Source organism: Aythya ferina (genome assembly GCF_964211825.1).
Source record: "Aythya ferina genome assembly, chromosome: 16".
Classification (NCBI taxonomy): domain Eukaryota; kingdom Metazoa; phylum Chordata; class Aves; order Anseriformes; family Anatidae; genus Aythya; species Aythya ferina.
In genome coordinates, this window is record NC_140315.1 from 139,187 (window position 1) to 166,935 (window position 27,749).

The window sequence follows — 27,749 nt, forward strand, 5'->3', positions numbered from 1 at the left end:
GTCCTGAAAGAGACCAGCACAACGGTGACCAACTATAGGTGTTTTCCAACTTTATTAAAAAGGGTAAACTTTACAAGCAGTAAATAGAAAATAATACATAGCAAAGGTGAAACAAATGGTACTGCTCAGTATATTCCCTTAATCAGTCTTCTCACAGTTTAAAGGTACATTAGAAAGTATCTTACGGCCTTGGCGGACGCATGCCAGGTGGAGGGGGTCCTGAGAATAAAGGAAAGAGTTGAACATTCAACTTGAATCTCAAAGAGGACAGAGGAAGCAAAGCGAAACCGAGACGACCTTTTCCCCCATTCCCAATGTGAGCTTGGGATCCTCTTTCAGCATGGATACATGTACTGACAACTAGCAGACCTAGGGAGCCACTGAAGTGCATTGTTTTTCACGGATTTTCATTTATGCTACAGCTTCATACAGATTCTAGGCATTTAAGTTTCCACTAACCTCTCATTCCAGGGGGTGGTGGTCTCATGCCTGGTGGTGGCATTCCCATTGGAGCTCCTCGGCCAGGTGGCATGCCCATTGGTGGGCCCATAGGTGGTCTCATGCCTGGAGGAGGTCCCATCATTCCTTAAGCCAGAAAAAGAGCAAGTATATATGAAGTTGGATGGATATTTAGGCACCAACTGGATATTAGAATAATCTTCTTTAATACCAACTCTTCATCACCAATTTAGCCACATAATAAGACTTCTTGCTGCCTCACTCTACAAAGTAATTCCTACCTGGAGGAGGTGCTCCTCTGCTCATTGGAGGAGGAGGACCTCCACGCCCTGGTGTGTACTGAGTGGGGGCTCCAGCTATGCTAGCAGTGGCTGCTGCTGCAGCAGCTGCAACTGTTCCACGGCCCTGAGGTGTCATCACCTGTCAACAACATAAAGAAGTTCACCAAGAAACACAGTATCTGCTTTACATGCTTAACTAGGTAACAAGCAGAACTTACATTCTTATTCCTTCAGAAAATTATCCCTGCCCATCCTCAACATTTTAAATAATGCCCCAAACCTATAGTACAAGTCCCTTAACATCACTTGAATTCTGTGCAGGAAGCTGCACTTTTCAAGCATTTTCTTTTACCAGATAAAATACAGAGTTCCTAGGCGGATCTAAAAAACAAACAAACAAACAAAACAAAACAAAAACACAAAACAAAACACAAAGCAACCTCAAGCACCCTGGTACCAGAAGCTAAGATTGCATGCAGTTCTTCCACTCCACCATTTTTTTCCATCACATTAGCACTAAGTAAATGCCACCCCAGAAAATACTAGACAAGTCTTTTTTTAACAGGCCATAGTATCTCACCTGTTGGGATGGTCCTCCCACTCCTCTGACAGGGCCAGCTAACCCTGCTGGAGCCTGGGGCATGGGTGCCCCAGCTGGTACTCCCCTCCCTGCTGCTCTCCCAACTCCAGGTCCTCCAGCAGCTCCAGCAAGAGGCACACGGGCAATTCCAGTCTGAAAACAGATACCCCCCCAAAAAAAAAACAACATATCAAAGCAAAAATACTCAGTGAATAGTCTAGAACTTCCTGCAGTGAAATTTGCTGAACCTAGAGTCACAACAGCGTCTACAAATCTAGGACAACGACATAGCAGCAGTCTCCTGCAATTAGACAAAGTTATCTTCCTTTTCTCCTTAGATCTACGCTCATTCTCCTTACATCTTTTGGAGGTGGCCCTTCAACTGTCATGGACACCAGGTTTTCTCCTCGCAGCAACACAAGACCAAGGACTCGTTTCTCTTCCCGCTCTGGCTGTTTTGAATTCTTAGGTCTAAGAAGAAAACAAAAAGAAAACATTACAAGACAAAGAAAAAAAATCCACCTTGTTCTTTAAATTTGCAATTGAAGATACAACTTGACTATTCCAGAGCTGAGAACCTACTGTAAAAAATAAAAGCGTTTTTACATGCCCCATGCTACAGAGAAGCTATATTTTACACGCCCCACACATAGAGAAATCCAAACACAAGATGCATATTTTCTCCATGAGCTTTTCCATGATGATTAATTGCTAACAGCGACTACAGCAGCATCACATAAGGGTAAGTTTTGGTTAGGAAGAACTGAAACAGAAACGAGCACTTTGGAACAGGACAGTAAGAACCAAAAGTTGCCAGTCTGGCCCCAGCGGTAGCAGGCTTTGAGGAGCAAGACTTGCACAGGGCAGTGTGTACGCCGAGGCTTGCCGCGGCCGACCCCCGCCGTTCAGAGCGGCCCCGCCCGGCGGGCCCCCGCCACAGCAGCGCGGTACGGGGCTCTCGAGGGGGTCGCCCGGGGCTCCGCTCGCCGTCCCCGCCACCCGGTACAAGGCTGCCGCTCACTTGATCTTGCGGAACTCGTCGCAGTCGCAGAGAATGAGGTTCATGTGCTTATCGAAGGCCTTGAAGGTGCCGATGAAGACGCGGCCGTCCTGCAGGATGCACCGCATGCGGTAGTCGATGTGCTGCAGCATCTTGCTGCTCTTTCCCACCGTCTGCAAGAGACCGCCGTTACCCGGAGTGCGGTGGCGGGCCAGGACCGAGGCCTGCCGCCCCCCTCGCCGCGCGGGCCCGGCGGAGCGCCCGGCTCACCATGGCTGCGGCGCTCCGCGATCCTCCCCGTCGCCACCGTCGCCGTCGCTCGCTCCCGACGCAGCCCCCGCTCTACCGGAAGCACCTCCGCGCGCCGGCCGCCACTTCCGCCCGCCCGCCCGCACGCGGCTGCCCCCGGCACCGCCCCTTCCGCCGCGCGACGGACGCGTTTCCGCCGGCGGCGGGGGCGGGGCCGGCGGGCCTCGCCTGCTGGGTGGGCGCGGGGCGTTGACGGGGCGTGCGCCGCTCCTGGCGGGCGGGGCCGCGCTCGGCCGTGGCTCCCCCCCGGACATTCCCTGCCAGCCCTGCGGCCGGCACGGCCACGGGGAGGCTGCTCCGCTGGAGCCGGTCCCGGAGACCGGCATCGTTGGCCCGAGCAGCCGATGCGAACTGTCCCGCGCGGTGCCGGGAGGGCGGAGGGGCCCGGGGCGACTCGGTCCCCGTAGCGCGGGCAGCCCGCCCGGGGGCGGTGGCCGCAGGGGCCGCGCAGCGACCGCCGGGGCGGCTGGACCCGGCGGGGCGGGGCGGCGCCGGCCGCGGTCTCCATGGCAGCGCGCTGCGGGCGCGTGACGTCAGTGGGCGCGCCGCCAATGGGCGGTGAAGGCGGCTGAGTGACAGCCGACGGCGCCAGTGGCCTGCAGCGCCTCGGCGGGGCGGCCGGAGCTGCCGGGCGGCCGGAGCGCGCAGCGGCCGCGGCGGGGCCGGGTGAGCGCGGGGCGCGGGCGGGGGCGAGAGTGGGAGCGGGAGCGGGAGCGGATGCGGGGGCGGGAGCTGGCCCGGGGCGGCGGCTGCTCGCGGTCGCTGCCGTTGCTTCCTCTCGGCCCTGCGGGGCCCGCCCGCGGTCCTTCCAGCCGGCGGCCCCGCCGCGAGGTTCCGGCCTGGTGGTGGCCGCCGCAGCGCTGCCGGGCCCGCCCCGCGCCCTCCGCCGGAGGGGCCGGTGCGCTGGAGCCGCGAGGGGCCGCGCCGCCCTGGCTCTTGGTGAGGCCGGGGAGGGGCCGCGACCGGGCCTTCGTGCTCGCCCGGCTGCCTCCAGCCCGCGGGCCGAGAAGCCGCGTGAGAAGGGCGCTGCTCGCGGTTCCCGGCAGCTGAGCGGGCCCGAAATACAGAAGGGAGAGCGGCTCATCTGGAGAAATAGCCCGCTTCTGAGAGGGGGCTTAGGCCCAAGATCCGGGTTTTGCTGCCTGGCCTTGCAGCCTTCTTGCAACTCACTTGCATGATTAAAAATAATAAAAAAACAGTTATTTCCTTTTGTCTGTTACCATTTGTTTCTGTGTTTCCTAGCAGATGTGTCCGACTGTGTTAGACTGGGTCTAGTGTCATAGACCGTTTTTAGTTTAGTGTTTTGTTTGTTTGTTTTTTACAGCCAAAGCACAGCCGTGGGCAACTTTAGACCCCAGAGGCATCGGATCTGAGCCACCTGGTTCATTGGCTTCTCTAGTGGAGTACGTTTGTCTTTGCCTTTTAAATGAAATAACCTATAAGATTGTATGTAGTTCTCAGGTCGGACTTTGCTGTCTGCTGCCCTCTCCTGCTGCTTGGTCAAGGAAGCTATCTTCTCTGCTTGCTTGTCCAGTTGGTCACTCTGCTAATGTCACTTCCACCTCACGTTTGGCCTGTTGGTACCACCATCTGGAGACTTGCTGAGAACTGACTAGGATGTCTTTTTGCATCTACAGGATTCAGAAGCTGCAGCTATTCACTGGTTAACTGGTGGATTCTACCAGGCAGCTTTTCTTTTTCATTGAATGTTCTTTCATCCTCCTCATTTCTATTCTGTGTGCAGCGCGCTTTGTTCTCTATCTGTAATGAAAAGATTGAGTTTGTGAATAGGGAAAGTCTGTTTAAAATACTCCACTTGTTTTAGCTTGCAGCTTCTCAGAAGTCTCTTGAATAGTGTGTTATGAGTGGCTCTGCTGACTTCTCCTTGCCTTGCAGCTACCCCTACACCACTGATTTGTATGAAGGACCTCACTCTGCAGAAGCAGAGTGAATTCATCTTTGATGGATTTCAGCTTGGCTGCTCTCCCCCAGTATAAAACTGTGAGAATTGCTTACATGCTGTTTTTGAAAAGAATGTGCTGTGAGATACCAGTAAGTAACTGATCACAACAATTACGCAAAATTGCAACCTCTGCTTCTTCCCCAGAGCTTCTGAACAGTTGTTTTGTCAGATGTGTCACTAGGACACTGCAGAATACCTATTCTAATGCTTAACATCTGTCACCTCTCACGTCTGCAGACATACAGTAAAATCTTTCAAAGCACTCTTGTCAGACCATCTCCTGGTAAGAGACTGGCCTGAAGTACACTTTTTTTTAATCTACTCTTTACTCTTCTCTCCTTTCTTCTGGGAAGCAGATACTGCTGAGCCACTTATCTGTGTAGGTCCTTCAAGGGTTTGTTTGACCTGACTGTCTGAAGTGTTTTGTACCTTTTTGGATTTTTAATTCCTACTTTTCTATGTTCTTCTGTTTAGCTGATTCATTTTGATGTGTGCATCTCATCTTTGGTAGGCTGTTGTGGTATTTCTTCCATGGTACTGCTGTTGAACGAAATAGTCTGTAAGCTATGTTTTATTCGCTTTGGTTGCTGTTCCTTGAATGCTGTTTGGAATAAGGATTTCTGGTTATGAGTATGTGCTTATTAATGGAAGAACTTAGGGGCACACACAGTCTTAATATATCATGGTAAATTATTTTCTGAGTTTGTATGCAGCTGAAAACTTTTTTGGAGTAGTGTATTAAAACTTGTTTGGTTTCTGTTTTCAGTAACAAGGATACTGAAGGAGCTGCAGGTAGAGTGTGTTGTCTGTAGGAGCTGCGAGGTAGCCTCTGTAGTACTCCTTCTAGTGAAACAGGAGATTTTGTGTAGAATTTCTTAGAGCATCGATGTTTTTATTTTAATATGCAGTTCCTCTTGCTGAATGATTGCGTTCTTCACAAGAGAAAAGATAGATAAATTCTGTAAAGATTTGTAAAGGCTTCTGTGTTTAGTAATCTGGGTATTTTTGTTTTGGTGTATAAAACACTATTTCTTTGTGTTCTGGGACAGGCATTGTTGTAACTTGAATTCCTTACGTGGATGTCTTCAGTAGCAACTTGCAATGTAAGTTGCAGTATAAATAAAGGACTATGACTGTACTGTAAGAGGCTAAAGGGAAAAGTGGTATTAGTCAGACGCTAATTAATTATGGATATATTAGTTGAGTGTTGCAGATTCCGTTGTAAATAGTGGAGGAAATAGGTGATCTTTGAGCCTTGCCTCTTCACGTTTGCAGTGCTTTGAAAGCTGAATGCTGAATCATAAAATTACAGAATGGCTCAGCTTGGAAAGGGCCTTACAGATCACCCAGTTCCAACCCCCTCCCATGGGTAGGGGTGTGCCACCCACCAGATCAGGTTGCTCAGGGCCTTGTCCAACCTGGCCTTGAACATCTCCAGGGATGGGGCATCCACAGCTTCTCTGGGCAGCCTGTGTCAGTGCCTCACCACCCTCCGAGTGAAGGATTTCCTCCTAACCTCTAATCTAAATCTCCCCTCTTTTAATTTAAAACCTTTCCCCCTTGTCCTGTCATTATCTGCCCAAGCAAAAAGTTGCTCTCCATCTTTTTTATAAGCCCCCTTGAAATACTGAAAAGATGCATAAAGGTTGCCCCTGAGCTTTCTCTTCTCCAGGCTGAACAGCCCCAGCTCTCAATCACCACCCTCGAATTCCTGGCCACTCCTCTGTTGATGCAGCCCTGGATGCAGTTAGCCTTCTGGACTGCAAGCGTGTGTTTAGATGGTTTCTAGTCATGAGTTAGTTCATTTGTGGAAGAAGTAATTATCTCTTCCCTTATTGCAAGCTGTTCTGATTATTGAAGACAGTGTGTGATTATGATTTTTCAGGCCTTCAGGTTTAAGTCATTTCAGGCTTTAGTTCCAGAATGGAGATCAGTGAGTGGAAATTGCATATCATTTGTGAATTGCCTGTCTGTTGCTATACTTCACTGGTAGAAATCTGTATGTCCTGCAGATCTGGAGCTGTCGTGTAAGTTGGGTATTTTGTCTAGAGAATCTCTACAGAGCTGTGTCACTTCTTGTATACTAGTAATTGTCATAATGGACTTAAAGAATTAGCCCTAAACAAGTGTAACTCATCAGCTATTGCTGCAAAAGTCATATGAAAGTTTGAATAATATGGGGGAGAGGGAAGGTCAAGGGAAAGGAAGTGAGAAAGATTGATTCATAGTTTTTTATTAGGTTCATCCATTTATTTCTGAGACAAAATGGCTAATGCTACAGTTTGTTGCTTCAGCAGACATTCTTGATTCTACTTTGTTTTATTACAGTGTACTTGGATGATAGAGAAAATCATGTTTTTAGGATCAGGACTCCTCAGTTGTAGTATGGCATGCCTGGGAGACCTTTTATGTCCTCAGAAATAGCAGGTATTGGACATTGACTTAGGAACAGAGTGAGGATAGGTGGTATGGGTATCGCATAGGCTCACTGTGGATACTAGCCATAATAATCAGTGCTGCAGTCTTCTAAATATATCTGGGTTCAAGGCATTCCTGTTCTGCGGATCCCTACAGGCTTTGTTCTGCTTATTCAATGAGGCAAGGGGCTATTCTGGTCCTGGGTTCTTAGAGCTTTTTCAGTCCCTGAATTCTTAATTTAGTTTGGACAAAAGAAGGTCATCTGCCTCAAGAATGAGTGTAGAAGAAAGGAGTTGGGTCCAATTTACTGGTTGCAATGGGTATGAAAATAGTACCAGCAACTGTGTTTATGAGTTCATGTAAATGTGTAAATGAGTTTATGGTTAGAAGCATCCTGAGAATGTGTTTGCTGCATGTTAACATGTCTCTTAGCAAAGAGTAAAATGTTTGTATGTTTCCCTCCTGGAGTGAGAGACTTTGGAGACAATGTTTACAAAGGACAGCATACAGTCAGTGCTTCCTGTTTGTGAACTAGCCTACCTCTAGGGCTGCACAGGCTTCTTTGAAATACTAATCTAACTGAGCTCTCAGCTGAGCAGTCTTCCTTCGTGTGACCTCAACTTGTTCAAGCTAGAGTTTTTTACCTGGTGTACCTTCTTTGAGGGACACTGCCATTGTCAAGAGGGTTAATTTTTTTTATCCAGAGAGAATCTTGTAGAGGTAGATGGTTTGGTTGTCTTCCCGTCATTATTAGGAAGCAAAATACCAGGTGTTGTTTGTGCAGCTGGTTGACTCTAACATGCAATTTTGTATGATGAGAATCCTAAACGTTTTTCTGTCATTGTCATTAATGCCTACCTGTTCAGCCTGATTGGGTCACTGAGTCTGTTGCTTTTCGAAGGCCAGCTCTTTCTGAAAGCTCTTTCTGAACTAGTCCTGTGCTGCTTATCTCAAAGGATGGAGACTTTATTTTGAGAAACTGGCAAAGCTGAATCTAACTTGAGTGGATTCTAACTTGAGTGGATTATGAGTGGTTCAACTTGACAGGTACTTTTCCACATGAATTGTGTTTAGTTTTAATAATTTTCTGGTTGTAAGAAAATGTAAACAGCTCTTGGGATTGATGCTAAAAAGAAAGGAGAAAGTTGGAAGGAGCAGTGAGACTGCATTAATCTCTGTGAGTAGGGATAAAACTGCATTTTCAGAATATCATGAAATTTAGAACTTGGTTTGCCAGATAGTTTCCAGTGGGTGGGATGGTAGTGGACCAGATCCAGCTGTCATAAGAGTGGAGGAGGATGGTGTTCCTGTGCCCATGTCATTTCCAGTCTCCTTTATGGGATGGCTAAGGACCCAGGTAGTTTTAGAGTTCAAGATTCCTGTGTCCTGCAGGAACTGCAGAGACCTTCAGAAGGGTTTCTTGTGGTAAACAGTGCTTGGTTTAATAGGAAAATAATTCTCACCAGAAAGTGCCTTTGTTGTAAAGCAAGTATCTATGATCTAGTGGGGACTTGAGGGTAAGGCTAGCTGCAGTGGTAACACTGAGCATTTCCAGGAGGTGCTGTGAAAAAAAATGCTAAACTTGCATCCTTCGGTCTCAATTCCACAGGTAGGAGTGATGGTAATGTTGTGACCGTCTAAGAAGACTGCACCAGGAGGCTGTAATGTCCTTTTCTAGGCTTGGAAACAGAGAAAGTCACAGCTTGCGCACTGTCTTAAAACTGTGGCTAGGAAGCTTCCTGAACTGGAGTGAGAAGATAGTCACAGGGGGTTGTGTGTGTATGGAAGCAGAGAAACATTAGCATGCATGAGTTTTCATATCTGTCCATGGAGTTATACCAGTCTCTGCTAGGGAAGGAAGAGGCATGTGAGCTTCGTTAATTGAGATCATCTGTGGATCTCTAGGCTAACATCCTGCATGGGCTAGGCATACACACCTTCTGTGGCAGACTCAGCAAATTTTTTTTAGAAGTGCTGTGTCCCAGCACAGTCATGTAGACCAGCTTCCTGGGCCAGGTATCTCTGCCAGATTGGTCTTTGCTGATCCGTGGAAAGGTCTCTCCTCTGCACTCCCTTCTATAAGTTGTTTGCCTAGCATCAGGAAAACTCCAAAGGTGGCTGTTTTACCTTTGTCTTAGCATCTCTTTCCCAGTTGATTGAGTAAGTCAGGCAAATATGTTAATCATGAAGCAGTGTCCCTGCTCTGTATCGTCTCTCCTCTGTTCTGGGAAAGGGGGATTGGGTTGTCACAACAGCAGCTCCCATAGGATCTGTGGAATTGTACTTTAGATGCTTATCATCTCTGTCTGGATATACTGGAAATTGAGTCTTAGGAAGAGTTCTTAAGGACAGGACTTCTGCGGCCAGTCAGTTCTCATGTTTGGAAGCGTGAAGCTGTTGCACCTGAGAACTGTTGGTAAGGGTCATCTCTCTCCAATGTGACTTTATCTCCATGGCTTTGTGGGAGACAGTAGGGCAACTCCCTCTGCCTAGGAGAGGGTTAAAAAGGAACTGAACAAGTACATTTCTTTACAGCCTCTTAGCTACCAGATGAAGCACAAACAAGCGTGTCTGACAGCTGTCTGGAACCAAACCCTGAACGCAAGCTCTTAAGGCAGATAAAGGAGTGAAAGGTAGACCTCCGGAGCAAATGTTAACTTTTCTTCCGTAATGAATATTTGTGTTTTGAAATGACGATGTTATAGAAAGGGAAAGGAATAAAGCTAACTACTACTACTCTGCATAGGAGCCTGTTTCAGTATCCTGAGTAGATCAAGGTATCTTAAGAAATGTGATAAGGGTATCAATAATCACCAGCCCATGGGAGGGAGGCTACCTGGTCTGTATGCTCCTTCCCTCACATATAGATAGTAGCTGAGTTTAGGGAGCTATTGCTTTACTGTCCTCAAAGCTGACCTGGCAGTGCAGAGAGAGGGTGGAAGACGGGGCTTTGCTAATCAGAGAGTTAGTCTCAGTCTTGTATGAGTACCCTAACAAGCTCTCAGAAATATTCTTTAGGGGATAACATTAGGCATAACATTTCACAATGTGCTGTTTTAGTATGAGGCCTTGGTCCCAGGTACACTGGATGTTTTGTCCATATTGATGAGGCCCACCAAACCATAATGCTGGTCTTCTGTATCTTTTTGAAACTTGATGTCAGGTGCAATGTAACAATTCAAATAATTATCAGAGAGTTCTCACTGTCTTTTCTTTTAACAGGTGTGGAGTTGTATGCTGTTGTAAAGGCATCTGCAGGAGTCTGGAGCAATGCCACCACCTTCAGACATTGTGAAAGTAGCTGTTGAGTGGCCAGGTGCTAATGCTCAGCTGCTGGAAATTGATCAGGTGAGACACGGTAACCAGGTGGTGGAGGAGTCTGTTTCTTCCATGCACCACAACTTTGACGCTGGAGTGTGGAAAGCATAGAAATAGTTCCTTTCTGGTTGAGAGGAACGTGGCTACTGAGAGCTCTCTCTGTCTCTTCTAGAAAAGGCCTCTTGCATCCATCATCAAGGAGGTCTGTGATGGGTAAGTCTAGTTCCTTTGGGAACCCTTGTGGAGGAAGTCTGTTCCTCTGACAAGTCTTGCTGGGGTACTGTGGAAAGTCTCTGCTGATGGTTGTCAATGTGCCGCTAGTGTTATCCTTGCAGCCTGCTGTAGTTTTGGCCACAGAATGGGCCTGGGCGTATGTCAGAAGAAACGTACTCCTGGAATACCGAGGCTTTGCATCTTTATTCCACTTCTGAGTGTATGTGTGTGCCCCCAGCCTTGGCATCTCTGAAGATTGGCCCAAGTGCAGGCATCTTGAGAAATTCCACAGAATGTGACTTAGACTAGTTTGAAGCCCCTTCTCCCCAAAAGTAATATCCTTTCTTTTCCCTTTGGGAGACTTAGTTTCCTGTGCTAAGGCTTTGCTTGGAAGTTTTTTCACCCTCCTGCAATCAAGCTGCTGTTCCTAATTGAGAGGAAGAAGAAACTCACATATCCTTCCTCTTCCAGGTGGTCACTGCCAAACCCTGAATACTACACCTTACGATATGCTGATGGTCCTCAGCTGTACATCACAGAGCAGGTCAGTCTGAGAGAAAGCAATTTGCTGATATTCAAGGCAAATAAAAAAAAAAAAAATGGACTAATATCACAGAGCAATACTGTCACTAATCCTGGAGGGGCAGCGTCTCTACTATCAGAATACAGACTTGAATGGTGTCATTCAGCTGAGGAACCTTGCACTTCTCCCTTTGAATGCCTATAGGTGCAAGGATCCAGTGGTCCAATTCAATGTGTTCACCAGGGCTGTGTGGTATAGGAACCCCATGTGCGTGCAAATCTGCACTGTAGATCCAGTTACGTTCCTTTTCCCCATTTTTCTGTAGTTTCTGTTTTCTTTCAGACTCGCTGTGACATCAAGAATGGAACAATCCTACAGCTGGCAGTCTCCCCGGTAAACACTTCCTCACATCCCTTTTTCTCAGTAGCTGTCCTACTATGGTAGGCTCTTCTTGCCTCTCATCTCTTCCTTTTTCTCCCAGAATTGTTGGGGGCTTACCTTTACGGTGGTCCATTCTGCTCAGTGAAGCATATACTCTTGTTTTCCTTCCTGGTTGTGGTGCATATCTTTCTTTTGGATGCTCTGCCTTTGTATAGGTCTTTCTGTAAATAAATCCCAAAAATATGTTTATTTTATGTTATTTAGTTGCTGTAGCTTCCTTTTAAGAAAATTCTTAAACCTTCTTGGGCAACTGTCATTAGTTGCGAATGGGTAGAACAGGAAGAAGTTACTTTGACAAGAGATGGTTGAGAGGACATAATTGATTCGTGTTTGAGAAATCTTACAGAATGTCATGTGTGTACCTAAAATGAACTTGTGTTTCTCTTTGAATGAGAGAGATTTTTTAAAATATGTTTCTTTAATGGTTTCAGTCCAGATTTCTGTATCCACTTCTAATCATCTCATGAAGAACAAAAACATGCTATTTTACACATTAGGGTAAATGCTATTTATTACTCTCTGCAACTGTTGTCAAGAACAGCCTTTTCTTATTTCATCTTAAACTTGGTGATCATTCCTGCTACTTACTCTGTCAATGGCTTGTATCTCTAGCTTTTCTCTGTGTTCTGCCCATCTGTAGTCTTCTCACAGAACGTTACCGATGTTGGCAGGACTCAGTCTGCAGTCTGTAACAAGCATTATCCTTATATATTCCCAGTCTAGGGCAGCTCGCCAGCTGATGGAGAGGATCCAGTCACACAGTATGGACACTCGACTTGATGCCATGAAAGAATTGGCTAAACTTTCAGCAGATGTGACCTTTGCCACAGAGTTTATCAACATGGAAGGGATTACAGTGCTGACACGGCTTGTGGAGAGTGGGACCAAGCTTCTGTCCCAGTAAGTTTACTGTATTCCAGGACTCTGGAGCAGGGCTGTTGAGTTAATAAAACAGGGCCTCAGTCGGGGGCTAATTTGCTTTCTGAAGTGGCATTAGGCAGCTAACCTCATAGCAAATGCTGGTGTAGCAATATAGACAGTTTTTTTTAGTCTTTTGGTAAACCTCATAATAACTAAAAGACTTTTATTACCTTTCTTATGCTCATAATCTCTTAGAGCAGTTCTGCTGCAGACTGCAGATGAATAAGGTAGTCCATTTTAAAACCCACATACAGTTGCACACAAGAACATTCCTTTAGAACTGGCGGTATTTACATTCCAGTCAGCAGCAAGTACATTGCTGGCTCTTGTATATGTGGTTGGTACTTTTTCATCTGCATCAGAAGAATTGACATAAAAGGCCAAAGGTCTGTTTATCTCAGGAAATGGAAAGAACTAAGGAATGCGTATAAGGGAAAGTATAACTCCTCCATCTTCAACAGTTTCCAACTTTTGAATTTTCTGAGCAGAATTTTTATCTCCTTAAGAACTTTTGGGCATTTCTTCCATCTTTTGGCATCTATAGTAGTACTATGTGGAAGGAAGTTTCATGTTTACTTGTTACTGGCTCTTAGTTGGGAAATTTGTTTGTAACTTTTCATTGTTTTGGAACCTGGCTATTTAATTTCTACCCTTTTATCTGTTGTCCTTTAGTCAGTTATTAATGCAAGAAAGGGCTTTGTTTTCACCAACCCCCATCTGCTAACAGGTATTTTTATTTTATTTTTGTTTGCTTTTGTTTTGTTTTTGAGACTGTTAATGGAAGCACCTCCTAAAAAATCTTTTTTGAAGTCTAGAGTCAAACTTAACTGTTCTCATCCTGTCTTACTGATTTCTTCTGTGCTTCACTATGTGGTAGGTTAACCTTGGCTGGCAGCCAGATGCCCACCAAGCTTCTCTCACTCCCCTCTCCTACAGGACAGGGGGAGAAAATCAGGTGAAAAAGCTTGTGCGTTGAGAGAAAGACAGGTTACCAATCGCTATCATGGGCAGAACAGACTTGACTTGGGAGTTGCAGTTCTTCAAGAACTGCTTCAGCATGGGTCTTTTCCTCAGAGTGCAGTCCTTTGGGAACAGACTGCTCCAGCATGGGTATCCCATGGGCCACAGTTTCTGCCAGCAGCATGCTCCAGCATGGGCTCTCCATGGGCTGCACCTTCCTTTAGGACACATCCTCCACTGCCGTGGTGTGCAGTCCTCTGTGGGCTGTAGTAGTTGTAGCTGCTCTGTCATGGTCTTCCAAGGGCTGCTGGGGACAACCAGCATTACCATGGTCTTCTCCATTGGCTACAGGGGAATGCTCTCTGGTGCCTGAAGCACCTCCTTTCCCTCCTTCACAGACCTCGGTGTCTTCAGAGTTATTTCTGTCATATTTTTCTCATTCTCCTCGCAGCTGCCATGCAGTGTAGGTTTTGTTTTGTTTTGTTGTTGTTATTTTAATACCTTTTGTGACATCTGTTTCCAGAGAGGCGCTACCAGTGCTGCTGACAACATAGCTTTGGTTAGTGTCACGTTCATCACACAGCTGCCTGGGACTGGCTGAGTCGCACCCCCCAGCAGCCCCAGCTTCTCCTTGCAGCCCTCCTGATCCAAATACCTTGCTGTAGTTTGACAGTAGTGTATCTTAGTTCTTTTGGAATTCTTTGAATATTGTCTGTTCCTGTACATCTGTTTTTCATATTTTATGGCTTGTTCTTGAGGTTTCTCCAAGCACATTCATGCTGAGCTCTGATGCAAATAATTTTACTTGGCTTTTCCACTCCAGTTGTTCTCTCATTGGAAGTACTTTAAAAGTCTTGATAAATTATTGTTGTTACACTTACTGATCATCTATTTTTGATTTATTAGCAAATAATATTTTCAGCATATCTCACAGTCATTTTTTCCCTTCACTGTTCTGGTTTTGTATCAAATTTTCCACAATTCATGCTGTGCTTTAGTTTTGTTTGAAGCCAGGTTCCACTGTTTACAGCATGACATGTTTTCTTGTTTTTTTTATTTTTTTTTTCCTCTGGTGTTAAAACACTTTAGTTGTTTTTTGTGCATTTGTAAAGGGCTTATCCTTTCCAAAGACTTCTGCATTTTTTATGCAATAATTTTCTCTGGAGCTCAAATATGATGACTGTTGAAAAACATAGTATTTACAGATGGTTTAAATTTTCAGTTGATCATCTTCAGAAGTTTTCTGCTTTTCAAGTTGGTCTTTTTGTAACTGTCTGTCCCTATAATGGATATCCTGTGTTTTGTTGTCGTTGTTTATTGTTCTTTTTCTCCCATGAAAATGTTGAATTTGAGTAGTGATTCTGCGTATTACCCAGGAATAAACACAGCATTCTTTCTTCTGTTCTTGCATCGCTACTGTTATTCCTTTGACTGGCTGGGTGCTGATCCAGGAGATTGTGAGTCTTTGGTGGAGGGACTAGGGAGTTATTGTTGCTGGTTTTAATTTGTGCTTATAAACAGGAAAAAAAAAAAAATAGGATTACACAGAACAATAAAATTCTCTTCTTAAATGCAAACAATTTGTTGGTCCCTAAGCTGACAAACTGCAGTCTATTGTATTAGGAAAAGATGGTGGCGTTTTTCACTTATTCAGCTTGGACAGGCTTCTTCCTTGCTACCAAACTACTAACTTGCTTGTAACTGCATTCTTCATTTTCTTAGTTACAGTGAAATGTTGGCTTTCACCTTGACTGCCTTCTTGGAGCTCATGGACCATGGTATTGTCTCCTGGGACATGGTTTCAATAACCTTCATTAAACAGGTAAGTTTGGGTCAAGGGGGTCAGTGCATACTATTTTATTTTGAGCTTTAATGAAGCATCCAATACCTACATGGTGACTGTGAGAAGCTGAGTAATGATTGAGAGCCCAGTAAAATCTTACAATTTTAGCCCAGCTTTCTGAACCATATTTCTCTCAGCTTGTCTCATTCAGCACAAGATTTCCTGGATGGGCATATGTTGACCTAATGGTTCATCTGGTTTTAGATTGCAGGGTATGTGAGTCAGCCTATGGTAGATGTCTCCATACTCCAACGATCCCTAGCCATTCTAGAAAGCATGGTGTTGAACAGTCAGACTCTGTATCAGAAGATAGCAGAAGAGATCACCGTGGGGCAGCTCATTTCTCATCTGCAAGTGTGAGTGTCCACCAAACAGTGGTGTGATTTAAATCAATTTTATGAATCTCTTAATTTGAAAATATGTCCTTTTATGTTTTAAATACATAAAGGTGCTATTTTGAAGGTATTACTGATATGATGTCTTATTTGAAGAGTTCTAATATTTAAAATGGGGAAAAAACAAGAGATGGTCCTAGAAAAATGTGATCTGTAAGCACTTAAGGTTGTGAGTATGTCTTAAAGATATTCTGCCTAAACAGCAGCAAAGGTATGTTCAGTGTTAGAACAAACCCCTCAGTATGTTTTACTAAAACAGAAATTATAAAGCTGAAATAGCATACTCCTTGCAGAACGAAGTGTTTGTGAGAACTTCTTCAGGTTTTCTGTTTGTTAACTAAGGTCAAATGCGTGAGCATTTTATGCCCACAGGTGACACATAGTTTGCACTACAGTTTAGTTAAAATACAGTTCCTTGATTAAGAGTTATTAATTATATTCACAAATGGAGTTTTCTGCATTTTCCAAGTCAAAAGGTTTGAGAAAACAAACTACTTAGATCGCTTACAAGTGCATGTTTCTCTTTTTATGGAAGAGTAGAACTGAACTAGATAAACAACCATAAAAGCTGTATATTCCTTGGTCAGAAACAGATGATTTAGAAAGAGGAGAAGAGAAGGAGGGAAGAAAGCAAGAAAAGCCATTGTTCTCTTCCTTGATATGTGGGATGAAAAACAGATGATTAACTCTTTGATTCTAGTAGACACAGTTTAAACATGGGCGAAGGTGGCAGATGAGTAGATGCAGAAGCTTAGGGAAGTATTATTTTTAAGTAAGTTGCTGAAGATAGTTTCTGTGTGTGAAGTACTGTGGAAAGAGGCTGCAGAGTGAGTCAGAATTTGCAGTGCTTGTTTGGCAAGAGTATGAATAGGGAAGAATACTTAACAGAGGATAGATTCTGGAAGAACAGGTCCGTGGAAGTAAGTCTGAAAGGGATGAGTTAGAAGAGGAAAACTTAATTAAAAAATTGTTTTGCTATGTTAAAAAGCAAACAGTGTGGTGAAAGCAAGCCCCAGAAAGGCGGGTAGAACAGGTGAAGTGACATTTCAGAGACCTGCAGATCTTGGAGGCCCAGGGTAAACCTAGAATGATGCAAGAACGTTCATTTGAAATACGGCAGATTGATCAGAATGAGGAAGACTTGGAGGGAACAGTAGAAAAGACAATATAGTTGTTATCCACAGATATACCATGGATAAATGCCAAAGTGGGAAAATAAGTATTTAAGCTAAAAGATGTTTTAGCTTTAGAAGTTTTATAAAAAGCACGTGTGTGTGTATTTGTTTAGGTGATGTACTGGACCTGTGTTAATCAAAAGATCTTGAAGTTCTGCAGAACTCTCCCAGGAGTCATAGAAAATTGAAAACAAAACTGAATTTGAACGAGAATCTTGAATCAAGATGGGGGTGAAAAACAGTGTGATCAGCACTCAGAAACTTACTGAAAACATTACAAGTGAAACCACATGCTGTGCATGGTTTGGGAGGGGACTAAGCAACCTTTACCTCAAGAGGCTCTTCGGTGACAATAAGAAAATGGCATGGGTTGGGCCCGTGACATGAGGTTGGAGGGCAATGCCATAAATAGAGGCATGCTTCTACGTCAGTTACATTGGCAGAGATGAAAGTGTTCAGTGGCTTCTATCAACACAGTGAGAAAAATGACATGCTTCACTTAAGTTTATAGCTGTAGCTATATAATAGACTGCAGTATAGCTAGGTTTTAAAGAGATAATTTCAGCAGAGAAAATTAACTGTGGTATTGCTAGACACTGAGATCTGCTGGGCTGCAGTTTGCACGATCTTTTGAATAATGGAGCTATCTAGACATTGGGGAAAAAAATCTTTACTGTGAGTGTGGCCAGACACTGGAACAGGCTTCCCAGCGAGGTGTTTGCCCTGTGCTTGTCAGTGTTCGAGAGGTATTTGGATAATGACCATAATAATATGCTTCAACTTTTGGTTAGCCCTGAAGTGGTCGGGCAGTTGGGCTTGATGATCTTTGTAGGTCTCTTCCAACTAAATTATTCCATTCAGTTGACAATTTCTGTCAGATTTTATAATCATAGAATCATTAAGGTTCGGAAAGATCTCCAACATCATCTGGTCCAACCATCCCCCGACCACCATCACCACCCAGTAAACCATGTCCCTAAGCACCATGTCCAACCTTCCCTTAAACTCCCCCAGGGACAGTGACTCCACCACCTCCCTGGGCAACCTGTTCCAATGTTTGACTGCTCTTTCTAAGAAGAAATGTCTCCTAATTTCCGACTTAAACCTTCCCTGGCACAAATTGAGGCCATTTCCTCCAGTCCTCTCGCTGGTTATCTGCAAGAGGCCAACACTCATCCTCACTACTTCCTTTCAGGTAGTTGTAGACAGCAGTAAGGTCTCCCCTGAGCGTCCTTAGTTCTCATGAAAGGTTGGATGACATAAAAGTAGATTACCTGAATCCTGCCTGTCCACTGAAGTGCAAGAGAGCTGCAGTAAATGTTTTTACATGAAAGTAAAGCAGCAAGCCATAGTTTTCTATCTGCACGTTCTCTTCTTATGAGCTTCCCATTACTGTTTCTGCAGCTCAAACCAAGAGATCCAGACATATGCCATTGCCCTGATTAATGCCCTCTTTCTGAAGGCACCTGAGGACAAGAGACAGGTTTGTAGCTGCTTACTGACATTAAACCTGAATGATGGTTTCTAGCTTACTTCATACTTCATGGTTTACCTTTATGCCTCAGAAATTGAATTGTCTGGGCAAGGCAGGCCTCAAACCTTGCCAAGCACTTAAACAGCTATTTCAGTGTAGCAGCACAGGGGTAAAAAATGCTATCCTATTAATAATGTGTTCTCAGGCTGCACATCTTTGTTTAGGAGATGCTCAGAAAGGGATTTGAAAGGCCTTGAGACAGAAAAAAAATAAAATAAATCTATGCAGCATGGAAACTTCTTGAAGAAACTGAATTCTTTATGGAAGATGAAGGAAGAGGGAGGCTGTGAGTAGTGTCCTTGGTGTTCTAGGTGCTTTACTTAACCAAAACCAACCAACCAACCAAAAAAACACTTAAGTTATATGGGGATATTCCTGCTGGCAAATGTGAGAAATGAAACACCTGCTCTGAGGAAACCCCTGACATCTCAGCTACATGCAAGATGTGCATATGTCTGTATTGTGTAGCTTTTCTGTGTTAAGCCTTCCTTCTCTAGTGCCCTGTTTGTGTCTTTTTTTTTTTTTTTTTTTTTTTTTTTTCCTGGACTCAACTCTGAGCTAAATCCTGTCTGCTTCTCTTTGTGCCTTTTTTGCTTTCTGCCAGCAGGACAAGCTGCTTAACCCTCTAGACCTGCCCATCACTGTAAGTAACTCGAGGCTGGGGGCTGGTCACGTGGAACTGTAGGCATGATAGCTTTTCTCCAATTATGCCTCCTTGCATCATAGAGACCATGCATAAAAGCTTCAGATAGTGGATGAGCCTAGGGAAAAGAATGGGAGGACTCCTGGGAATGGACTCAGACTTTGAGGGAAGAAGAAACAGTGGCAAGAGAAAATTGAATGACCTTTTGTGTGCACAGAATACTAAAGATGATCATGAAAGGCTTGCTTTTACTTTGGAAACTGATACAATAAGACTAATCACATGCACCAATTTTAAAACTGGAGACGGTTCTGTAGATATCTGTCTCTTTAAACTTAAAGCCTGAGTCTATCCCACAAATCTAGCCTTAGTGTTAGTTTCATATCCACCCGAGTCTTTACGAAGGTAGATATTTATCTGTGAAGAGCAGTCACAAAATATACTGCAGAGCAGTCACAAAATTTCCTGGGGGCTAGAGCATAAATTCTGCCTAATCTATGGCCTCCTTAATGGGGGTCGTACGAAGAGAAAGTTTGGGTTGTTTCTTTTTTGTTGTTGTTTTTTTGGTTTTTTTCTTGGCCTCATACTATTTCCAAGGGAATCACCACTCTCATTAATAGGTTGATTTGAGACCCTCTGTATCTTGAAGTTCTGGTGTATTTCTTAGGTTTTCTGGGTGGCATAGAGAATGCTTTAATTTTGCCGAAGATGAGTGCCATCGGGAGGGAAACAATAGCCTCAGTAAACTTTACATAATATCCAAAATTAAACGATATGTTTAACACATGAAAATGAGGAAGAGCATACTACTCCTCTGTTAGTTATTTGGCTCAGATAATGAACTTCATAGCAAACAAAATTCTAAGGAATCTTTTTTTTCTTTTTCTTTTTATTTTCCTCCCTTGAACACAATCCACATGGTAACACAGGGCAATGAAGACTATTACATGAGGAGAACATCTTTCATATAGAGGCTGACAGACCTAGTATTGTTCAGCCTAAAGAAGAGAAAGCCTGAGGGGATCTTACGAAAGTGTACATATATCAGATGGAAGGGAATAAAGAAGAGGGAGCCTGACTCTTCTCATTAGTGCTTATTGACGGGACAAGAGGCAATAGTCAAAGTTTAAAACCCAGGAAATTCCCCCCTGAGCACAAGGGAAAGCAGTCTTAATATGGGGGTAGTCAAACACCAGCACATATTACCCAGAGAAGTTGTGTAGTCTCTGTCAGTGGAGATACTGAAAACATGACTAGACACTCTTCTGAGCAACTTGATCTTGAGCTGACGTTGCTTGAACCAGGGGATTGGAATAGATGACCTCAATAGGCCCCTTCCAACCTATAAGATTTTGTGTTTCCATGACCCTGTTAGGCAGCAAATGGTTATTATTGGACTCTGCTAAAAATAGATCCTTTGGCAGTGGTTAGGCTGTGTGTCCCCTCATGCTTCTTACTATGCTATTCAGAATCATTTAATTGTCTTCATCCTTCCCACTGTTTGTGCTTCAGTCACCTGTTACTTGGTCTCATGTGCAAACTAATTCCTTTACGGTAAGAATTGTGTTGCATGCATGAACAATTCTAACAACAGGCATTACTCTATTAGAGTAATGTTTCCTATCAGTCATAGTTAAAAATAATGACTTGGAAGGCAATCTGAAATCACTTCCTACTTCGTTTAGATGCTTCTTAGATATCTTCCACCCAAGCACTGACTCATTTTGGTTGTAACATGAGTGTCACTTAACTTGGCAGCCACTGTGGCTTGACTGTAAGTCAGCATAGAGCACTCTTCTTTTCAAAGTTTTCTTCTTGGAGCAAAAAAGATCATAGGGACTCAGAATGAGGTCAATATACATATTTTAACCATACTCCTTATGTAACCTGTGAAGAGCAGGGTTGATGTGAGCAGTTGGAACTGTCTTGGGTTGCTCAGAATGTGCTGCTGATTGAATGGAATTGACTAAGACTGCACATCTGTTTCCAATTCTCAATCTGTGCTGCATGGGACTGTGAAGAGATCTGGAACTGACAGTTCTTTTGGACTTCTTCCAGATGACATATCACCCAACAGATTTTTCTTACCCAAAGATGTTGCTTATAACAGCAACCTTAAGATAATGTTCCATCTTGACATCAGCGCTTGCGCTGCTCACCTTGCAGGTGTAATGAGATTGCTGGTATTTCAAAAGGTGCATCTTCACAAGGGAAGTCCAACTGCATAGGTTTTTGCAAGTGCATGTGCAATTAGTCCCAGAATTGAAAGCTAGCAGCAGATATTTGCATCTGTTTGACATCACAACTTGATGGTTGGGAAACCCTCCTCTTCTGGGGAAGAAAGCCATATAATAAATGGGTAACTGGAAGGTTTTCTTTAAGCATGAAATTCATCTACGCCTCCCACCCCTTTTTTTTTTTTTTTTTTTTTGTATGCTGGAGCGGTTTTGAACATTGTCTTTAAACTGATTTCTAAACAGCTCTTTAGGAACTGAGACAAAAGGAAATATACATTTCAGTGGGAGGGTTTTGAGATAGATGAGAACTGCACACTGTGTCCTCCAGTCCTTGTTCTCTTGGGTATAGAAATAGAATATAAAATCTAGCTATAGAAAGCTGCAAAACACTAATTGAAGGAACCTTTTATAGATCACAGATTCTCTGGGCAGCCCATAGTATACTCCCTGCAGCCATATGTCCTGATGCTGAAGTATCATTAGATGTCCAGTCTTAAGCTAAATTTTCTTCTGTTCTTGGGTTACCTTAGAGCCTTCCTTCATATTAATGATGCTTGTAGGCTCATCCATGAGTTGGGCCATAGTAAAGAAGACCCTAGCATCCCAACTTAATGCTTGCTTTGTGGTGAGACCCCATGCTAAATTGACAATCTGTGGTGAAAGCACTTTGTCAGTGCTGTCTCCAATTCATAGGTATCAATCTTTTTCTCTTTTCTATATGATGTGGACTTCTTATATTTCACTCATTTTTGTTTCAACTTTAAATCCCCAACAGGAAATGGCTAATGCATTTGCCCAGAAGCACCTGAGGTCTATAATCTTGAACGTGAGTATGTCCAAAATGGCAGAGTATTTACTAATGTTTTCTCAATAGAAGTGTCACTTGTGCAGAGTGTAAATTCTGCTGCCCTCAGGGCATTTCCAGAAAAGTGACTCTTTCAAAGGTGAAATTGGAGTCACTTGTTCAAAAGAGAGTTAATCAGCATGCTTCTTCCTGCTGTTAGAGAGCATTAATGCTATGCTTCTGATGAAATATGGAAGTTAAACAGTTGAATCGTCCTGTACAGAGATATACATGCAACCTGCCATGTGCTTGCAGCTAACACCTCAGTGTCGGTCTGTATTATTTTCATTCCTACCCTATCCTTTATTTTGCAGCATGTGATCAGAGGAAACCGCCCAATTAAAACAGAAATGGCACATCAGCTGTATGTGCTACAGGTTCTGACTTTTAATCTCCTGGAAGAGAGAATGATGACCAAGATGGATCCCAATGATCAGGTCACTATTAGAGCTGAGTAAGAGTTGATAGAATAGAAGCTATAAGGGGACTTATTCCTAAGATGCTTTGCTCTATGGAGTTTGTATAGACTTTGCATATAGTTTTGAAACTACTCACATTGTGGTCTTTGAGGTTCCGGTATGCTCATGACTAACCTGCTGTATGTGATGGGGCTTTTCTAGTTATAAGTGGTTGCTGCAAGCCATGTATTCCTTTCTTGATCTCTGTGATGCCAGCTGTCAAACTGATTCCTCTGCCTCTATTGAGGGCATTTGCTTTTATCTGATACTTTGCCTTGCAATATGCAGGGAAGCCAGGCACTTATTAAAGTGTCCGTTACTTAGTTCTTATATGCATAGAAGTCTTGAATGAAAAATACCGTAACGTTACCTAAATGAAATGCCTAGAAATTGCCTTTACGTAAGCTTGGGTCAGTTAAAAGAAAATGCAAACGAACATTTTGTTTTATCCAATATACTTGCCATTTTGAAGTGGAATGTCTTGTTTAATGTAATGTTAATGACCTTTGGCACCTCTGTGTTCACTACATGAGCTCTAGAGAGAGGTGGGACTGCATTATGTGAAAACAGTGCCCTACTGGTTGCTTATGTGTTACTGTTTCCCTCCCTTCTGTCCCTCAGGCACAGAGAGACATCATATTTGAGCTGAGAAGAATTGCATTTGATGCAGAATCTGACAGCAACACCATCCCTGGCAGCGGAACAGAAAAACGCAAAGCAATGTACACCAAGGACTACAAGATGCTGGGATTCACTGTATGCATTTAGAGAGAGTGGTGGGGAAAAAGAAACAGAAAGAGCTGTTTGCTTCACCATGCTTCTGTTACCTGAGTTTTAGAAACTCAGCTAAACTCAGGCTCCCAGAGAAGATTATTATGAACTTGCTGTTTGGATAAATGTCAGGGCTTGTTAGGCACATCCTCTGAAGATACCTACTTACCCATTCTGTGAAGAACTCAGAATCAGCCTCTCTTCTAGGAAGTTCAGATAGCATTGTCAGCAAATGTCCATGGTTACCTCTTGGATAGATGTGAAGGAGTGCTTGATGGACAGGTTGTTGTAAAATTAATTCAAGAAAGGTTCTTACAACATTTCTTTGGGCTAATTTCTTTGGGTTCTTTCTGCACTCTCTTTTCACAGAATCACATCAATCCAGCCATGGATTTTACTCAGACTCCTCCAGGGATGCTGGCATTGGATAACATGCTGTACTTGGCCAAATTTCATCAAGACACCTATATCCGGGTAAATGAAACTGCTGTTCTGTACAGATACAAACACCTTGGCAACTCTTCTGGCTCACTGTTTGTTGCATCCTCCTTCTGCAGATTGTTCTGGAGAACAGCAGTCGAGAAGATAAGCATGAGTGTCCCTTTGGACGCAGTGCCATTGAGCTTACCAGGATGCTTTGTGAGATTCTGCAAGTTGGAGAACTCCGTAAGTAACATTACCTCATCTTCCTGAGTTGCTGGGCTGAGGCTTGCTGGGGTAACTTACAGGCTGACCAAGATTCACAAGCATTTATACGTTGATCTCATTTCTGCCTTGTTAGGGCAGTGGCAGCTTGGAATTGCATTATAAGTGTCCCCATAATAATACCAGTATTGAAGTTAAATAAGAAATTTTGTTGTGTGGACTCTAGTTCTCCTTAAATTCTGACAGAAGTGGAAGGCTTTAGCAGGGCACTATATAAAAACCATTCTAGAAACCATCATAAACTTATGTTTAGTAGCTCAGACCGTCTCAAAGTATTTGGAGACTGTTAGCAACTGGAAGAAATTTTGTCAGAGGAAAAACAGTAAAAACTGCAAGCAGTCATTGGGGGGACTAGTCCGAAAAGGGGACATTAGTCACAGAAGCTTGTATGAAGAAGTGTGGGGCTAGTTGCCATTCCCAACAGGGACTGTCTATGGGGAGACAAAGCACTGAACTGTCTTCATCTCTTTTGAGTAAGTACTGTTGTACACCATTGGCTTCTTGTCACTGTAGTGAATTTTAGATGCTCTTAGTAGTTTGTGTGGATTTTAGATGCTCTTAGTAGTTTGTGTGCTGTACGTTCACATGGTTGTGGTTTCTGTTTATTCCTGAAGCCAATGAAGGCCGGAATGACTATCACCCCATGTTTTTCACCCATGACCGTGCATTTGAGGAGCTGTTTGCCATCTGCATCCAGCTGTTGAACAAGACCTGGAAAGAAATGAGGGCGACAGCAGAAGATTTTAATAAGGTCAGAGTGAGGAGAGCAGTTTTTTGTATAATCTTTTGCAGAACAGTGTGTTTGCTCTGCCTTGGTTGAGTGACAAATACGTTTGGTTAAAGAGAAGGGTATGCCAGGGCATTGATGTGGGCTGTAAGGGAGGATTGTCCAAACTTTTATTTGGTATGACCCGAGATCATCCTTTGTTCGTCTGGATCTTCAAAGCCACCGATATATTGACACTCCTGGCCATGGTTATTTTATGTCTGTTCTTTGATGACACTGAACTCTGCCCTGGTTCTCTGCTGCTGTTAAACAGCAAGAATGTGACTTGCTTTTCACCCTGACCAAACACTTTAGGTTATGCAGGTTGTGAGGGAACAGATCACACGGGCTCTCCCATCCAAACCCAACTCTTTGGACCAGTTCAAGAGCAAACTGCGCAGCCTAAGCTATTCTGAGATTCTGCGACTACGCCAGTCTGAGAGGATGAGCCAGGATGACTTCCAGTCACCACCTATTGTGTAAGTGCCTAACAAAAACAATTGCCTTCTATGCTTGCTGTTATCTCTAGTTCCTGCTTAGTTTTCCATATTTGATCACCAGGGAGCTCAGAGAGAAAATCCAGCCTGAGATCTTGGAGCTGATAAAACAACAGCGCTTGAACAGGCTCTGTGAGGGAAGTAGTTTCCGAAAAATTGGAAATCGCAGAAGGCAAGGTAAGATGATAAATGTCTACTGCATCTCTTCATGTGAAGAAATGTAGGCAAATAATACCTAACAGATTAACCTGGGAGTAATGTTGCTGGAAAGGGAAGCTGGTTACCTGGTCTTACCTGATTACCTGTACCAGACAATAGTTTGGGATGGAACAGAAGTTAATTTCTAAGAATACAGCTATCCCCTTATGAACAGGAAGTAATGCTGAGGAATTGGAGTAGAGGGGTTGGGTTGGGGAGACCGTAACAACATATTGGCTGTAAGATCTTGTGTGAATAATCTTGCTCAGTTTAGACTACTTTCTATGTTTTCCAGAAAGATTTTGGTATTGTCGCCTGGCTCTGAATCACAAGGTGTTACACTATGGGGATCTGGAAGATAATGCCCAGGGGGAAGTGACCTTTGAATCACTGCAGGAAAAAAGTAAGTCCTAATTACTATGTTCTGAGCCCACTATGTCTTGTTCTGTGCACTGCCATCTAGAGGCTGTTTTGAGTACCATCTCGAAGGAGAGAGAAGAGATGTGGATGAAGCTCGTAACTGCAATAAGATCAGTTTTCGATCCTTGCACAAACTCTTTTTGTCTTGGCAATTGCTTGGTATTTCTTATGATAGGCTTGGTATTTCTTATGATAGCCAACTGTAGGGATGTGCTATGAGTAACATATTTTGGAAAACTGCAGTAATGAACTACAAAAGCAGGAAAAATGCACAGCTGCAAAGACAAAATTCTGTCCCTTCCTGGTTATGATTTCCTTTGTGCAAGTTTTACTTTTTTATTGTTAGTTCCAGTTGCAGACATCAAAGCCATTGTCACAGGGAAGGACTGTCCACACATGAAGGAGAAAAGTGCGTTGAAACAGAACAAGGTAAGTGTTCCGTTTTTGCCTATACATAATACCTAATGTTATAGAGATGAAAACTGGCAGTAAGCAAGAGGAGCAAATAGTTTTCCAAATTGCAACTTCCTGGTGTATTATTTGAAAAAATCCATCTAATATCTCTGCCTTTTCCTAGTTCTAGTTTGTGATTGCAGGGTGCTGTGAGCATAGTCTGGGTTTGCTATAGGCCACAGTGACTAAAAGTACTACTATGGGAGAGTGCGCTGAGCTGCAGCAAGACAGCTGCTCTTGTGTTAGCAGGTTGAAGGTGCTGTGATATTTTGTTCAGTTAATGAGTGAAAAATTCTCTTCCATTCAGGAAGTGTTAGAATTGGCCTTCTCGATACTATATGATCCTGATGAGACCTTGAACTTCATTGCACCTAACAAGTATGAGGTAAGAAGCACAATAGTTAATATGTGTCATAGAATCTCCCAAGTTGGAAGGGACCAACACGTATCGAGTCCAACTCCTAGCTCCCCTCAGGACCACCCAGAAATCAAACCGTATTTCTAATTGTGGTCCAAACACTTGAATGCTGTCAGACTTGATGCTGTGACCACTGCCCTGGGGAGTGAAGGAATAGAAAAAAAATAATGAAGTCTACTTTACTTTAGGAAATTGAGAAGGATTGGTTGCTTTTCAGAGGCATGATGATAAGTTCTTTCTTTCTGGTCAGTTGTTCCTTCTTTACTGTTCTATAAGATGCCGACTCCTAAAATGGATTTGCTTTCTCTGCTGTTACACCACAATCACAACTCTTGCCCCTCTTGCTGGAGCCATAAGCTCATGCTTACCTCTCAGTTTTTAATTTACATGGTCCATGTCTGCTCCCCCCCCTTTTTTCCCTGCCCCCTTGATTAACCCCCTCCTACGTTACCTATTCTGGAGCTGTATCAGGAGTATGTGTCGCTTATGCGTGGAGGTGTCAGTTACCCTTCTTCTCTACAGTACTGTATCTGGATCGATGGGCTTAACGCTCTCCTGGGGAAGGACATGTCCAGTGAGCTAACTAAGAGTGACCTGGACACGTTGCTGAGCATGGAAATGAAGCTGAGGCTCCTGGACTTGGAGAACATCCAGATCCCCGAAGCACCGCCACCCATCCCCAAGGAGCCGAGCAGCTACGACTTCGTGTACCACTACGGCTGACGGGGACTCCGCCCGCGCCGGGCCGGCCCGGGCCCGCGGCGGGCGCCTGGCGCTACGGCTCCCCGCGCGGCGCCTGAGCCGAGGCGGCCGCAGCCGCCTGAGGGCGCCCCGCTGCCCGCCCGGCCCGCAGCCCTTCCCTCCGCGGCAGAGCCGCCGGCCCGCGGCGGGGCGGGCTGCGCGGCTGCCTCGCGCCCGCGCGCCTTTTGTACGCGTCCCAATAATAACCAGCAGCACGGCCCTGCCTCCCCGCGCCTCCCTCCTTCCGCCGCCGCGCCCTGGGGCC

The 27,749-nt window shown here is 44.2% G+C and overlaps 2 protein-coding genes across 10 annotated transcripts; one reads left to right on the top strand and one right to left on the bottom strand.

The window, feature by feature from the left end:
- Positions 1 to 33: 33 nt before the first annotated feature.
- Positions 34 to 2,736, bottom strand: SNRPB (small nuclear ribonucleoprotein polypeptides B and B1). The gene is made up of 7 exons (XM_084538086.1): positions 2,591 to 2,736; positions 2,342 to 2,493; positions 1,680 to 1,791; positions 1,321 to 1,473; positions 741 to 879; positions 460 to 585; positions 34 to 219 (listed from the first exon to the last, which is right to left on the bottom strand). Exons 1-7 carry the CDS (start codon positions 2,591 to 2,593, stop codon positions 182 to 184), a joined length of 723 nt encoding a protein of 240 aa, XP_084394212.1. The 5' UTR covers positions 2,594 to 2,736; the 3' UTR covers positions 34 to 181.
- Positions 2,737 to 2,880: 144 nt separating this feature from the next.
- Positions 2,881 to 27,709, top strand: ELMO2 (engulfment and cell motility 2). Of its 9 annotated transcripts, XM_084538070.1 has the most exons (26): positions 2,881 to 3,295; positions 3,954 to 4,032; positions 4,526 to 4,681; positions 9,300 to 9,426; positions 9,546 to 9,643; positions 10,233 to 10,358; positions 10,501 to 10,541; positions 11,013 to 11,085; positions 11,407 to 11,457; positions 12,224 to 12,405; positions 15,109 to 15,208; positions 15,434 to 15,585; positions 18,204 to 18,282; positions 18,941 to 18,976; positions 21,989 to 22,039; positions 22,372 to 22,494; positions 23,137 to 23,271; positions 23,656 to 23,760; positions 23,844 to 23,952; positions 24,606 to 24,742; positions 25,073 to 25,236; positions 25,319 to 25,431; positions 25,748 to 25,855; positions 26,219 to 26,301; positions 26,633 to 26,710; positions 27,266 to 27,709. In XM_084538070.1, the coding sequence occupies exons 6-26, from the start codon at positions 10,281 to 10,283 to the stop codon at positions 27,464 to 27,466; spliced, it is 2,199 nt and encodes a 732-aa protein (XP_084394196.1). In that variant the 5' UTR covers positions 2,881 to 3,295; positions 3,954 to 4,032; positions 4,526 to 4,681; positions 9,300 to 9,426; positions 9,546 to 9,643; positions 10,233 to 10,280; the 3' UTR covers positions 27,467 to 27,709. The 9 variants fall into 9 exon arrangements, with proteins under 9 accessions (XP_084394196.1, XP_084394197.1, XP_084394201.1 ...); XM_084538071.1 differs by lacking the exon at positions 9,300 to 9,426; XM_084538075.1 differs by lacking the exons at positions 9,300 to 9,426; positions 9,546 to 9,643.
- The last annotated feature ends 40 nt before the right edge of the window (positions 27,710 to 27,749 follow it).

Coding starts and splice junctions, on each gene's coding strand:
- SNRPB (XM_084538086.1), bottom strand. Junction 1,792..2,341: donor GACGAGTTCCGCAAGATCAA/GTGAGCGGCAGC, acceptor TTTTCTTCTTAG/ACCTAAGAATTCAAAACAGC. Junction 220..459: donor ACCACCCCCTGGAATGAGAG/GTTAGTGGAAAC, acceptor CTTTATTCTCAG/GACCCCCTCCACCTGGCATG.
- ELMO2 (XM_084538070.1), top strand. CDS start 10,281: ATGCCACCACCTTCAGACATTGTGAAAGTAGCTGTTGAGTGGCCAGGT. Junction 15,586..18,203: donor CTCATTTCTCATCTGCAAGT/GTGAGTGTCCAC, acceptor CTGTTTCTGCAG/CTCAAACCAAGAGATCCAGA. Junction 26,302..26,632: donor GTGCGTTGAAACAGAACAAG/GTAAGTGTTCCG, acceptor TCTTCCATTCAG/GAAGTGTTAGAATTGGCCTT.